The 13,954-nt window shown below is 41.3% G+C and overlaps 1 protein-coding gene across 1 annotated transcript; it reads right to left on the bottom strand.

Moving 5' to 3' along the window:
• Positions 1–4,484: 4,484 nt before the first annotated feature.
• VIP (vasoactive intestinal peptide) lies at positions 4,485–12,939 on the bottom strand. The gene is made up of 6 exons (XM_057375914.1): positions 12,749–12,939; positions 12,178–12,299; positions 10,543–10,683; positions 8,456–8,575; positions 7,692–7,800; positions 4,485–6,157 (listed from the first exon to the last, which is right to left on the bottom strand). Exons 2-6 carry the CDS (start codon positions 12,288–12,290, stop codon positions 6,149–6,151), a joined length of 492 nt encoding a protein of 163 aa, XP_057231897.1. The 5' UTR covers positions 12,291–12,299; positions 12,749–12,939; the 3' UTR covers positions 4,485–6,148.
• Between the last annotated feature and the right edge of the window lie 1,015 nt (positions 12,940–13,954).

The raw sequence follows: 13,954 nt of genomic DNA, 5'->3' as shown, positions 1-13,954 counted from the left end.
CTCCTTTATCATGTATTGGGGCTTTGCTGTGAACTGATCTCTTTTCCCTTCCTAAGGCTGCCAAAAGTCAGAAGAGAACCAGGGCTGCTGCTGCTGTCACCTGTCTGTCCAGTGTCACAGAGGATGGAATGGCAATACAAGGGCTGCATTTGTCATTTCCCTTGATAGCAGGTTAAGGAAGTTAGATTAAAAAATGCAGGCTATAAGTGCATAAAAAAGATGCAGAGATCTAGGTGAAACCACTTAATAATCTGGGCAGTTCCTGCTGAATAATGGAGTGCTGCTTTACAGGCATTTCAGATTGAATTGAGTGCCGCTCCCTTCACTCACTCTGAAAAAGGTATCCTATAGCAAGTGCTCAGTGATTCTGTTTCCTCCACTTTTGAAAACTCGCAAATGTGTGAGAAGCAGCAACAACAAAAAAAAAACCAGCCAGACTGAAAAATCAGCTCTTCCAAGACCTTCAAGACAGAGGTCTTCAAAATCCTAGTCACTTTTCCTAAATGTCTACAATAAAGAAGACACTTGCAGATTTATTCAGCAAACAGTAATTTAGGAGTGTTAAACTCATTATGGAACATGAGCCTACTGGGCATGGGGCTCCAGCACAGCCTTGGAAATATGGATTCATTGAAAAGATGAGACAAGACAGTCTGTATCTTCAACCTAACAAAGCAAGGCTGAGGGGGAAAAGCAGGCTATAAATACATYTAGGAATACAGGTCCTTGAGAAAAGCAACGGTACTCTTACAATGGGGAGATYAGGATGGTAAGAAATGGTTGAAAAGGTGTCTGTCAATTTAGGCTGCAAATAAAGAGAAGGCTCCCAGCAAGTACAGCTGCTCGATCTGTGCAGCTGGAGAATTAGGGCACAAACAACCCAGCTGTGCTCCTGAGGGAGCTTGCAAAGTTAATGAATGAACCTGCATAACGTGAGGTCCTCTGACAGCAAGAGATCACTATTTCTTCTCAAAGCAACAGTCCTAAACTTACAGGGAACAAACAGCCATATATAAACTATATATATAAACATATATAAGTTTAACATCAAGTACTCTTTTGGAGACAGTCTTCACCTGCTCTACCTCAGCATTTACCAGTTTCTTCTTTCTCACACCGGGCTTCACTGATCAAAACCAGAGCTCTGACAGCAGCTTTGGAATTCCAAGTACCATGTGCTGCTCTGGAGGGAATCACCAGATGGGACTGAAACGAYTCATACAAAATCTAGAATTTTTCAAACTCCTCTTACTTTTTAACCAAGACTCAGTCTTTCTGCATAAATTATATATCCTTAGCATTTTTATGAAGAGTCTTCCTAGTAGTTTGTTTTCTATTCTCCCTAATAAGAGACAAAATTGCTTGCTTAAAACAGTGTGCAGATGTTCTGGCTGTGATTTTGGGAAGAGGGACTGTCTGAAAAATTAAGAACTCTGTTAGAATAGAAACAAGTGGTGACAAGACATCTGTCAAACGTGCTTGTGACCACTTTATGTGAAAAGCAATTCAATGGAATATGAAATAAGCAAACAACTAGGAGCCTCCCAGGCTTGATATAAATGAATTCTTCTCTATCAAAAAGCTGATGTGTAACAACTTGACACYTCCCAGTCAACAGCTTGGCTATTTCATGCTGAAAAAAGTTGCTGCTCTGAGTACATTTCCTAAGTAGAAAGATCTTCACTGATACATTTCATCTAACAGAAGAGAGTGACTGTTTTTAGCTTCTCTTCTGCTTTTCCCCCATTCCAAAAATAGGATATGAGTTGGATAAGAGCAAATTCTGACTAGAAAACTGTTCAATAATTGCATCTACATACTAAAAACACTTGTATCCCTTGCTTAGAAATAACTTACACTATTAGATGTTGTGGTCTCATTGAAATGTGAAATAGTGCTTCTAAATGTCCAGAGTAATTCCAGAAAAAGATACAGAAAATGGATCTTATGCACCCTCTTCTTGTACACTCTTCTAAGCATATTATCCTATGCAAAAGTTTATCTAATATTAAATAACTTGCTCAGCGGGGAAGAACAAGGTAATTTTCCTCCTTTTCTTCATGCCGTTATGGAAAAAAACCCCATTCTTTCCCAAAAATATGCTCTACTGAAAATATTCTTCTTACCATGRTAGTGATGATATTTAGATTTCTTTTTACTGTATCACTATGATTTATGTCACTTGCAGTTTAATCTTTAAATATGAGGTYATACTTTTATTTACAAACATTGATTATTTAGTTATTGAAAATACTTATCCTCACAAGGAACAGTCGTTCTTTTCCCCTCCTTAAGTGGCCTGCCTGTATCTGTGTGCAAAACTGAAATAAAACTTTTCCTGTTTACTTCAGAAGGAGAATATGCACCAAATTATTCTTTGTACTTTTCTAAAGACTGAGGTAAAAGACAGGTGTCTAATTTCCTACCTCCAGCTCTAAACCAGTTTGGCAACCTGACAAGCAAATTGTCTGTGAYTGCTCCAGATCAGAAAAGAGAAAACCTGAAATATTGCAGTTGCCTGAGCCAGCACAAGCTCCGGGAGGACACAGGGTCTGTTTGATGTATCCAAGGAGAGGTCAGCTTTCTCTGCCAGGCACACAGCACTCTGGAATTCTCCAGTGGGAAGTCAGGGGCTGTTTCTGAGCAGCACAGGTTGTTCCTGCAAAGCTGATTGTGCCAGGTTCTCTGCAATACTCCTCTCCATCAACGAGGCTGGCAGTCGTTACGTTGCTGCACCACAAATTTAAGTTTTGCTGCAATTGCTCTTCTCTAAAGCACAGGCGTAYGTTCATACACCAAATTCACAAGGCAACAGTGAGATTATTAAAGAATGGGAAAGCCTGTGGTAAGTGGAGGAGGGAGAGAGAAAATAAGGAAAAATAAAAGAGATTGTGGAAAGCGTAGGTAATATCACAAAAGGCAGCTGACAGACTCCTCAATCTCCCCRCCCCAAATATCTTGCAATATAAATTATTCTGGTACACATACATCTCTTTCATAAAAGGTCCATTTTTTGGGATAATTCAATATACATATACACGAAGTTATAAATATGCTTTGGATCCAAGTTGCCCATTTCCATATTTTTAAACAGCAAATTTTTCTCAGACTTTCAGGAGGAACAAACACTCATAGCCCCTCAAATCCATTTAAAATATCAGAGGAGCTGTTAGGGTTTTATTTGTTTTTAATGTGCTTTTACTGGCTGTAATTTTAAATCATTTTGTCAACTTTTGTAATCCTCATGGTGTTATACACAATTYTGACTGTTGTTCTTGAATGGATGATGAATGTACAGATGCACAGAAGCGTGCAAATCTTTTCTGTGGATTTAGGACCAGAAAAGATCCTCTTCTMGTGCAGATGCACTGCAAGGTGATTCTGTACCTTTCTTTAAGAGCTCCAAGGGGAAGTTTTAAAAGCCAAACCCCATTCAATAAACCAAAAACTACTTAGTCCTACCCTGAGAGACCACAGGTATCCCTATCCTGCATTAGAAGTGAAATCCTGGAGAAACATGGTAGGCTCTTTCTTTAACATRTGCAACAATAATCCATGACACTTTTATTCCATCCTCCCTTCTGGGGAGGATGCAGTCTCCCTGACACTGGTGCTCTTCTAAATCCTCTGGGTATTTTTTTCCCTTCTGGAAGTTCTCTGGTCACACCCTTTGGGGCTGGCCTGTTCATTCTCCCAATAATACAATGTTTTGAACCCACTCAGATGACATTTTGCAGATGGACTGTAAAGGTGACAGCATGTATCAAATAATTCAGTGGAATGCTACAATTTCTCTTCAGTTTTATCATTTAACCTTACCAGGGCCACTTGCCTGTGGATTTGAGGTGAACAGTGCTACCTCTTTCACAATTAACTCCTTTCTATGAATTAATTTGGCTTTAAATCTCCTATGGAAAATCAAAGGTTGTTATGACAAGTTAAAAGCCATTCTTTAACACAAATATCAAATAAAAAATATTACTCTGGAGGTTACTGTCTCTCCTGTCAGTGCTAGGTTTTCCTACAATGTACACAAAATTTAGCAAGCATTTTAGACTGTCTCTGTTTGCTAACCCTCGGAGGAAGCTACCATGGTATTATTTGAGTTATTACAATGTGTGTGTATATATACATGATTTTCTAAAAAGTGTCCCTGGTTTTTTCTCCATCTTCATGTAACATAGAAAATACATGTTCCAAATTCTGCAGTTTTCTATGGAGAACAAAGTATCAGAAGATAATACATTATCAGGAAGATAATACATTAGACATGGAAGACAAGTTCTTCCATCAGATGCCTTATTGGTAAGCTGGAAATAAAAATTAAAAAATATTAAAAGAAATATTTACAAAAAAAATCTGGAATTGTGTATTCAAAAGTTTGATCACTCCCATTTTTGTTACTTTAAATTGAATGAATGACATACATTTTAAAAAAAATAATCTGTGTATAAAGACCATATGCAGTTTTGCTTCTGGTTGGGTTTTTTCACTTATTTTTTAATGTTTACATCCCACAGAAATAGTAACATAGTACAAACAACACTGAAGAAAATTTCTAATTAAGTACTATAGCATCAGTCAGTTAGTATCCTTCAAGTATTTACAAAGATGTTTTTGCTTTCAGATGTTCTTAATATGATAGGATTTGGGGGTGGAAAACCACTTTTCAAGAGAAGACTTCAAAATTATGTCTTTTGTGAAAATATAACTTTTGTGAACCATTCATTGGCTTAGGCTAAAATAGATTCTGTCAAGGCTAGATAGAAATAGCAATATTAGCATTTGATCCGTGAAAGCTGGTTTTCTTTTGACATGCAGTTGCCAATATTCAAAAAAATTGCAAATCAGAGGGCTACATATTTATGAGGACTATTCTCCATAAATCTCAGATTTTTATCATGTTAGAAGTTTCTTTCTAAATCAGAACAGTAAACTTGTAAGTGAAACTTGCAAATCAGTTTTATCACTGTCTATGTGTGCATATGTATGATTTATAAATATACTTGAAATTCCAAATTGAGCTTGTAAGTAGGTCTGATAAGTTTTTCTACTTTCTACATCAGTGTTGTGAATCAAACAGCTGCAAATTTCCAGTTCCATAGTCATCTACAATAACAGAAAGCTACAGAAAGGGGTTCTGGAGGTTTCTTTACTTGTCTTTCTAAAATAATAAAGCATAAATCAGTTAAAAATATTATCTTCCCCTATTACTATAGTAGAGACAGCACTTACTGGGACCTCTACTGTTCCACGTATCTGTAGCACTGATTCAAACCAGTAATAGCTTGCCATGATAATAAAATGATTTATTGTCTTCATATTCTGTAAATTACATTCATTCTGAAAAAATAGTAAACTGTCTTCAAATCTATTTTATATATAAGCAATAGTTTCATCATCAAAGTTACAGACAATTAAATGTAGAATGACTGATGACTTTAGGCATCAAACAGGTCAAGGGATTGCATTCTTTCAGCATTTTGTCAGCTCCAGAGCATCTGAAACACAACCGAAAAGGAGACTTTTGCRGTCTCAAGATAATTTGCATGTTTTGAAATATTAGAAATTTGAACAGGAGGGAAAGATGCTTCTGGAGGTAAAAAAAAAATGTTTAATTTTTATTAATTTTTTCTACTTGCTTAGTAAACTGCGAGAAAAGCATTCTCTTTTACTTGGCAACAACCTTCATACATCTTTGTAAAGCAGTTTTACACACTTTGCACATTTTTTTTCTCATGTTTTTACATGCTGTTTAGGAGGCTATCTGGAAATGTATCCTTATTGTCAAACATGTTTGTCTGAAGTTGTATCACACCTCAAATAAGCCAATTAATTAGTCATGATGGGCTCTTTTCAGCTGCACACTCATTTTCAAATGAATTTATTGAAGTAAAGGATTTACAGCATATGAACTCACAGACTTCTCATGAGTTAAACTGGCATCCATATGTACAGCTTTCAGTAGAGAACTCTAGAGTAATATTTACAATGTAAATATCAACTTTTATTACATAAGAAACAAATATATCACAACTTTCACTTCACAACATATTTGTTCTGGTTTGATGACTAAAGTCATCTCTTTGAAATACTATGTGGAACTCAAAAATAGCTTGTTCTTGTCATAGACTTTACCAGGTGTCCTTCAGAGGTCCTGAAAAGCAAAGGAGAAATGTGCTTTAGAAGTCACTTTTGTAATCAKTGGCATCATGAGGAGTATAAGAGTGGACAGCAGACAAAAAGTAACACTTGATATAAAACAACTGCTGTTCTTGGGACTGACAAACTGAAATGTGGRTGTTCACAGGAGTTTGGTGGGCATTACAGTCAGGCAAGACTGTAGCATGAGAAAAGAAAGGTTGAAGGACTAGAGATAAAAATGYTACTGCAGGTTAGCCTACAGTGCAAAACTGCTCACTTTGAAAAGAAACCTGTCTGCTTGAAGCAGATACACAAACTCAGGTTGCTCGTTCCACACTACATTAGCAACGGGGCACTGCAATCAAGTGACAAGGAGCAGTCAATACTGATTCACCTACAGGCAGATCTGCCTCATCAGTGAAGTCAATAAAAAAGGAAAGGACTGAACATGTTTTCAGGAAAACATCTGCAACCTACTGCACCACTACTCTTTCTCCTTTAGTCAATGAGAGAACTTTGAGAAGGTGCAAAATCCAAGACCAGATTTTTTTCACTTTAATCTTGTCCAGAAAGAACATTTCTTTCCAGAATCATGTTATCACATTGCTTAATTTTTTTTTTAAATTTTTTAACTTCCTCAAGGCATAATTAGTTTATGTCCTTTATAACCTTTGGGAATGTTAGAGGAAATGCCACATTTGTGGAAAGGAAAACATTTTCTCATTTTGTTTCTGTCTTGAAACAAAATTTGGAGAAATGTCTTTTCTGGTATCATCTCCAACCAGCCCTCCTCCCCCCGAAAAAATAAAGGTTCAAAAATAGCYTTTTAATCTTTTTTCTTACTTGTGTTTGAAACACAGCTGAATACCAAAACCATACTATCATCAATTTCATAACATACTTTCAAGAATAGCCAAATTTGCTGCTCTGTTACCCTTTCAAAGTTATGCTCCTGCCAGTGTTGATGTAGAAGGGTTTACATTTCAACAAACCAAAGAAAAATAATGGTGAATGATTTTAGAAAAAGTAGTAGTAGCTAAATGGAAAATTGTATGTGCAAGATTTTCATGTCAAGTGCTTTCTTAATTCATAGGGTTCATGTTGCTGTTGATCTTAATTCTAGGGGCAACTCCTTTCTAATGAAAAAGGTGTTCAACAAAATCTGAAGCATTTTTTTTTTAATTAAAAGAAATATCCTCAAGTTTGTTCTTTGAAGGAATAATGATCTTTGTAATTTAAAATGAGTCAGTTCTGGTTTTATGCTGCAGTGCACACTGGTCGAACCACCCCAGTGAGTTAGATGCATTATTAACAGTGCCATTTAATTAGGAATTTTCACAATGGCAATCATGGGATAACTTAGARCTTATTATTAAAATTATTATTTTATTCAGACACAATCTCTGTAGAAACATAAAGCTTTTCATGGAATGTGACTCTCTTTCCTAGATTATTCTGATTTTCTGATAGGCCACACTTCATGTACAATTAATCTAATTTTACAAGTAAAGCAATGGAGAGCAAGAGGAAAGAAAACGTTGGCATACCAGTGGGAGGTGGCTCAGCAGCTCATCTACAGARTCGTAGTTTTCTGAAAAGGATGGTTCAAGGAGTTCTGCTTCATCTCGAAGTTTAGCGGGGTTTAGTTCTTCCTGGCTGTTGTGGATSAGAAATAAGTTTTATTGCTCTCTCAGAAGAAAAAGCAAAAAAGCAAAGTCCTCTTACAACTGTATTTTCTGCACATTTTCTTACACTTACAACCAAGTGCTATAAAACATATGAAATAGCGTGTTTAATGAATAGAGACATGCTATTCAAAAGTTGTCTAAATGAATGAATATACAATTAGAATACAAGGTCTACAAAAATGTACGCTGGCACTTCTCACCTACACTGRTTAGGACATATGGTCCTTCAGGGACTTCTAAATTTTCATTTCACGTCTTTACATGGAGGCAAATTTTCAACAAATTTCTTAATAAAATTTTGTTCATGTTCCATAGCTCTGTAATTTTTCCTGAAGAAGCTTTTTTTTAAAAATAAAAACAGTGTAAGAATCTGTTGGAAGCTTTTTAAAATTGCCAGATGCCATCTCCTATTTATTCTTTTACCCTAATCTGATTGTGGTGTCTGTTTCAGTCAGGAAGAAAATGTTGTCTGTATTTGACAGCCATGATATAAACAATGCTATGAAGTCATAAATGTTCAGTGCCTTTTGCTTGTCCTCCCTGAATACATACATGGATGTAAACCTTTTCTGTCCTAATGCCATGAAAGTGTGGAAAGATACATATTTGCTTTCTTGTGGTACCTTCTTTTTCCAGTTAGAACTGAGTTTAAGTATTTCTTCACAGCCATCTGCTTTCGGAAGCGGCTGTAGTTGTCAGTGAAGACAGCGTCAGAGTGGCGTTTGACAGGACTGTCCTGGGAGCTGGCAACACAACAATTACAAAGAAAGAATTAAGAGATGATGTCTGCTTAAAAGAAGACAGCATTAAATGAGTGAAATAAGATTCATGATGTTGATTAGCCTAATAAACCCAAATTTTCTTTTCAGCTTTCATTTCAAACTATGACTTCAGATATATCTTCTGTTGAAAAAAAGTTCTATTGCTTCTATTGCTTACTACGTATTTTAATAGCAAGGATCAAATTCCAAAGACTGGTATTCAATCTTTTTAGGGCACACCTTTCACTGATTGTTTTCTCCATTTTGCCATGGCCTATGCAATCAGGATACACAGTCAATGATTTCTGGAGTCCTTGTCCCAGGAGTTCTTCAAGACTGAGTGGTTAAGTGTAGATTTCATGACTCTGTCCTGCCTGTTCTCACACCCCAGGCTGCTCCTTTTACTAAACAGATCTTCGTCTAATTTCTAGCATTTGTGTGGCTATATACAGAGTATATGCAATACCAAGGTACAGCCTGGTTTAAGTTTCAGTAAATTCTAAAAGGACCTCATCACTGTTCACACTGAACTCTGAAGGTGGAGTCTGCCACCGAGAAAAATCAGAGTGCAGCGTCACACAAGTAGCCTCAAATGCTTGTTCTAAGGTTTCAGAGGACAAAACATACCTAATGAAAACCAAACCTGGAGGCTTTTTCTCATACACAGTCTTAGGAAATGTCAGGGTGTTCTGGTTTAAATGGTCTATGTTAGTTTACAGCAKATGAGGAACTGGAATTGTATGATCTGGAACAAAGACAGCACTGACATAAATGGAGGACCTAACTTTYACTCAATTTTTGAGCATGTGAAGTAGGGACTCAGTGGAATTGTCATAGTGGCTCAGCAGTTGCTGCTCRTGGATTTGAAAACAAGGAAAGTATACAGTGATCCTACCCAGCACCCTRTGTCCATTAGTTTGTTGATGTATTGGTCTGGAAACTGCATCCAGACCCTTTGTCTATGAATTGTTCTAATTCTTTTTTGAATCCTGTTGCAATACAGATCTCACAAACAAACATCTGGCAATGTGCTCTATAGCAGGAAAAAACTATTCCTTTACATTTTCACTGCAAACCAATTGTTTCTTGATTTCATTGTGCATTTCACTGTTGTTAAGTACTTTTGCCACTCATCTGCCAGTTAGTAAAAACAGTAACAGAAAAAAAAAAGAATTAGCAAATTGGCATGATAATCATTATAATATTTCCAGTATACATTAWCCATGCTTTGTGCAGTATCTGTTGCTCTACCTCTCACAGCTGGGTCAGGAATAAATAGTAACATACTCATTTAGTAATACCACTAAAGACTTATATAGGATTTTCATGTACATGATTATACCAGCTTCTCTTTCATTATCTCTAAATAACAAAAAGGAGAACTTGGATAGAGAAAGGGTTAAAAAATTGCCAATGCAGCCAGCTAGGAAAAAAAATCTTCCTAATGTAAGTGTCACCTCACCTAACTCGTTTTCTAATAAGCGAATGGAGATATCTCTTCACAGCAAGTTTAGCCAAAAGATGGCTGTAGACACTGGTGAAAATTCCATCAGCTTGCCTTGCATTTCTGAAATGGACAATAAATAAACTCTACAATACAGCCTGGGTTCATATAATTTTGATAATGTTCGTTTTGTAAACATACTGCTTTCCTTAATTTATCTATTATACATATAAAATTAAAACTCATTTCAGAAAATAACTTCCAGATTTTCACAATATACTTTTTAGCCCTTCCTGGAAAGTGAATGCATTCATCATGCCAGAATGGCAAAACAATCAACATTTCTGCCGACATCCCTACTGCTACCTGTATTTAAGCAGCGGCTGTGAGATTTTCTTCTGCAACTGAGTCTTCCTTTCCTATATCTGTTTGAAAACGTGAATGATTTTTTGGCAGAAATCAAGTAGTCAATCACCTTTTGTATTATGATAATAAAGAAACTCACCTATCAATAATTCTGGACAGATCAAAATAGAATTTCTCATTTTCAGGTAGTGTATTCTGCAAAATATCTGATTCTGACTTTAATGACCCACGGGCATGGTCAGGTTCACTGGCTCCATCAAATGGCATTCTGTTTCCCAATCTGTTGGAGAAAGAAACCATAAAAAGTACAGCTAGCTGAGGACATGCGATACTTTACTGATGCTTACATTCTGGYTTGTGTCACAATGCACATCTATTACTTCAATCCGTGAGGCATTTTAAAGAAGCCTGGATAAAACAGGACTCACTTTCAGGTAGAATCCATGTGTAATTGTAGATTAATTAATATAACAGATTCTTCTCTCAAATTCATGTTTTCTAGATAAATGTTGTGATTGAACAGAATTTATTCCTGTGCATAATGTATGACAGTCACAGCACAAGTGACAACCATGAAGCTTTTCCTAGCAACTATATTTTGAATAAATGATGGATGGAATTAACAGCTTCCACCCAYGCAAAGTGAAAACTGTTTTCTGTGATGTACTTACTTCCTAGTGAAGATTTAAGATGTGCATTGAAATCCAGAATGAAACAGTTCCCAGACCTTCTCCAAAGAAAGCAAATACACCAAGAACTTCAAACTAAATACAAAGTGCAGTCACGTATCTCGACATGTTTTTACTCTCTCATGTTAGAAGCTAAGAAATGTTCATGTTTAATCTCTTAAAATGAATCATGGCAATTGCTCTGTATAAACTGATGTACAGTTACTTCACATTTTTGTAAACTATGTTTTCTTGAGATGTGTCGTATTTTATCAAGGGCAAACTGACTGCATAGCAGTAGTTGGGCATCAGATATTCCTTCTCGCTGCTCTTATGTTCTGTGGCAGACAACAAGCTTCCACAGCTGTAGGAAAACCATGTGTGTGATGACATGCAAAAATCACTTGCTAAAACTAAGCCCTTGTAATCCTACAGTCACTATCAGCACCACTTGGTATCTGACTTGCCCCATGTAAGTCTTCTGTCTGGTGAAAATAAAAACCCATGCAAAGTTGCTGTGTAAAATGAACGGGCTCAAGTCACACCTTTTGGGAATCATTGTGTTGGTTTCCCGCACTGGTTTTCATTTGTCCTTTTACACGTTATGTTCCTCTTACCTAAACGCAAACCGTACCGTCCTGCCACCATTAATTTAGCTGGACCGCTAACAGCAACTTCAGCCGAAGCATGCAGCGGTACAAAGCGCATCCTCCGCTCTGCTCCCATGGACCCGCTCAAGTCCCAGGGCTCACCGTGACCAAATCCCGCGGTCACCGCSACCCAGCCCGTGGGGCAGCGCTGCTGCAGCCACCTCGGGAGATGCGTGCGTGTCCCGGGGGCTTTTACAGGGTGGGTTCGGAACACGCCTGACGGCAGCCTGGCCGCGGGGACCCCTCGCACCCTGCCCGCTCGGTGCACCGCTCCCGGGCGAACGCCCCGACGGGAAGCGCCGCACTGCGCGCTCGTCGGGAAGGCGCAGCGAAGGACCGGCGCTTCTGGCAGCCCCTTCGGGCACCGGGCGGGGCTGGGCAGGCCCCTGCGGGCCGGAGGGGCGCGGAGCGGGGCYGGGAGCGCGGAGCGCAGCGCGGAGCGGAGCGGGCCCTTACCGCGGCACGGCAGGGAAGGCGGCGCCCCGCGGGGGCAGCGCCCGCGCCCGCCAGCAGAGGGCGCTGAGGAGGGCGAGGGCGAGGAGGAGCGGGGAGGCGCCGCGGTGCTCCATGGCCGCCACCTGCGGAGGGAAGAGCGCAGCCATCACCCACCGACCCGCACCGCCCGCACCGCCCGCACCGCCCGCACCGCCGGCCCGCCAACGGGGCTTCCCTCGGGCCGCCGGCAGACTGCCCCGGCCCCGCTTCCTGCCCCCGGTCCCTGTCCCGAGAGACGATGCCGGCCAGCAGGGTCGCGATGGCAGGGAGATGCCTGCGGTCAGGCATCCCCAACAGCGACCCCCGGCCCGGTGCTCGGGGCAGCGGTGCTCGGGGCTCAGCGACTGAAGCGCTGACAAGGGAGGGTCCCGCCGCGGCTGCCCTGGGCTTCCAGAAATTCTCCCCGCTCCCGATGGCCGGGACGCCTTCCCTGCAGGTCCGGGAAGGGAGAAGAGGAGCGGGGGTACAGGACGGGGACATCCTTCCTGATCCGCTGAGAAGTTGCCGCTGTGGCGGGGAGAAAGTTACTCACGGAGCCGCGAGTCCGTCGATGGGTCTGGCTGGGCGGGCGCGGAGCGGAGCGGTGCTGGGGTGAGTGAGCCCTGCTCCGCTGCACGGCTGCCGGGGCGGCGGCAGAGGCTGAGGAGGAGGAGGATGAGGATGAAGAGGAGAGCTCCGTCTCGCCGCACGCTCTGAGCTGCCCGCCGCGCCGCCGCGTTTTATAGCGTTTACACGTTTCTGCTTCCGAAGAAGCAATCACGTTACTGGAGAGACGTCACCCTTCCCAAGGGGACGGTCGCTTTGTTCAGGACAGTCAGAGACTTATATTTAACTCATGAGCAGTCGCGTACCCCACCTCTTCCCCCTTCCCCTCTTCCCCCCTCCCACCCCCGGCCATTATTTGATTTATGTTAATGACATAGTTTTGGGGGAGCGGAGCCCCGTCGAAGGGGTGATTCCGCCTCTCCAGGCGGGAGAGCGGGCGGCCGTCGGGGTCTGCGGGGGGCACACCTCCCCGCGCATCCCTGTCCGCACCCGGGATAGCCGAAGGGAAGGTGGCTGCACTCCCTCGGGGCCCTCCGCTCTCCCCCACGCTCCCCCAACCCCCGTGCTTCCCTGAAGAGCCCCTTCCCCKCCCCGGGGCTGCTCCTTTCCCCAGCTCTCCCGCAGTGTTTCCATGCTAAGCTGGTCCCTCTCCGTCCCTGCCACATACAAGTCCCTGACGGGGGTTCCCGCCGGGAGTTGGTCTGAAAAACAAAATTTTCTTACGGGTTTTTTTTTAATTTTAGTGGGTGTCGGGGTGTTTTCTACTTTTGGCTATTTTGTTTCAACTACGTGCGTGTTCAGGGAAAACTGATGAACCCCGAGATCCCTGCGCCGCTTGGTGCAGCCAAGCACGGAGGGTGCTTGTGACGGTTCCTCGGATYCCAGCGCCGGCACGGGGCTTATGTCAAACGCCCCTGAGCGGGAGAGAGATCCGCTCTTCCTTCTAGGGTGTCTTAAGCCCAAACCTCGGGGATGCCGCAGCAAGGGAGAATCACTCTGAAGCCTTTGATTTTCTCTTTCCAATTTTCCCTGCCTCGGAGAGATCTGTGGGCATCAGGGAAAGGAACACACGGAAAGTGGGCGTGGGACCCGCGGGCGGGCCGGCTGGACAAGGCTGCTCCAGCAAGCCCCTCTTCAGTGTCGCACCGTGTCTTCTCCCGAAATATTTGCCTAACAATCACAGAAAAAAAAA

Source organism: Malurus melanocephalus, unplaced genomic scaffold (genome assembly GCF_030028575.1).
Source record: "Malurus melanocephalus ecotype Western Australia unplaced genomic scaffold, MMel_1.1 scaffold_264, whole genome shotgun sequence".
Lineage (NCBI taxonomy): Eukaryota > Metazoa > Chordata > Aves > Passeriformes > Maluridae > Malurus > Malurus melanocephalus.
The sequence above is the reverse complement of the archived record's forward strand: the minus strand, read 5'-3'. Positions and strand labels throughout refer to the sequence as shown.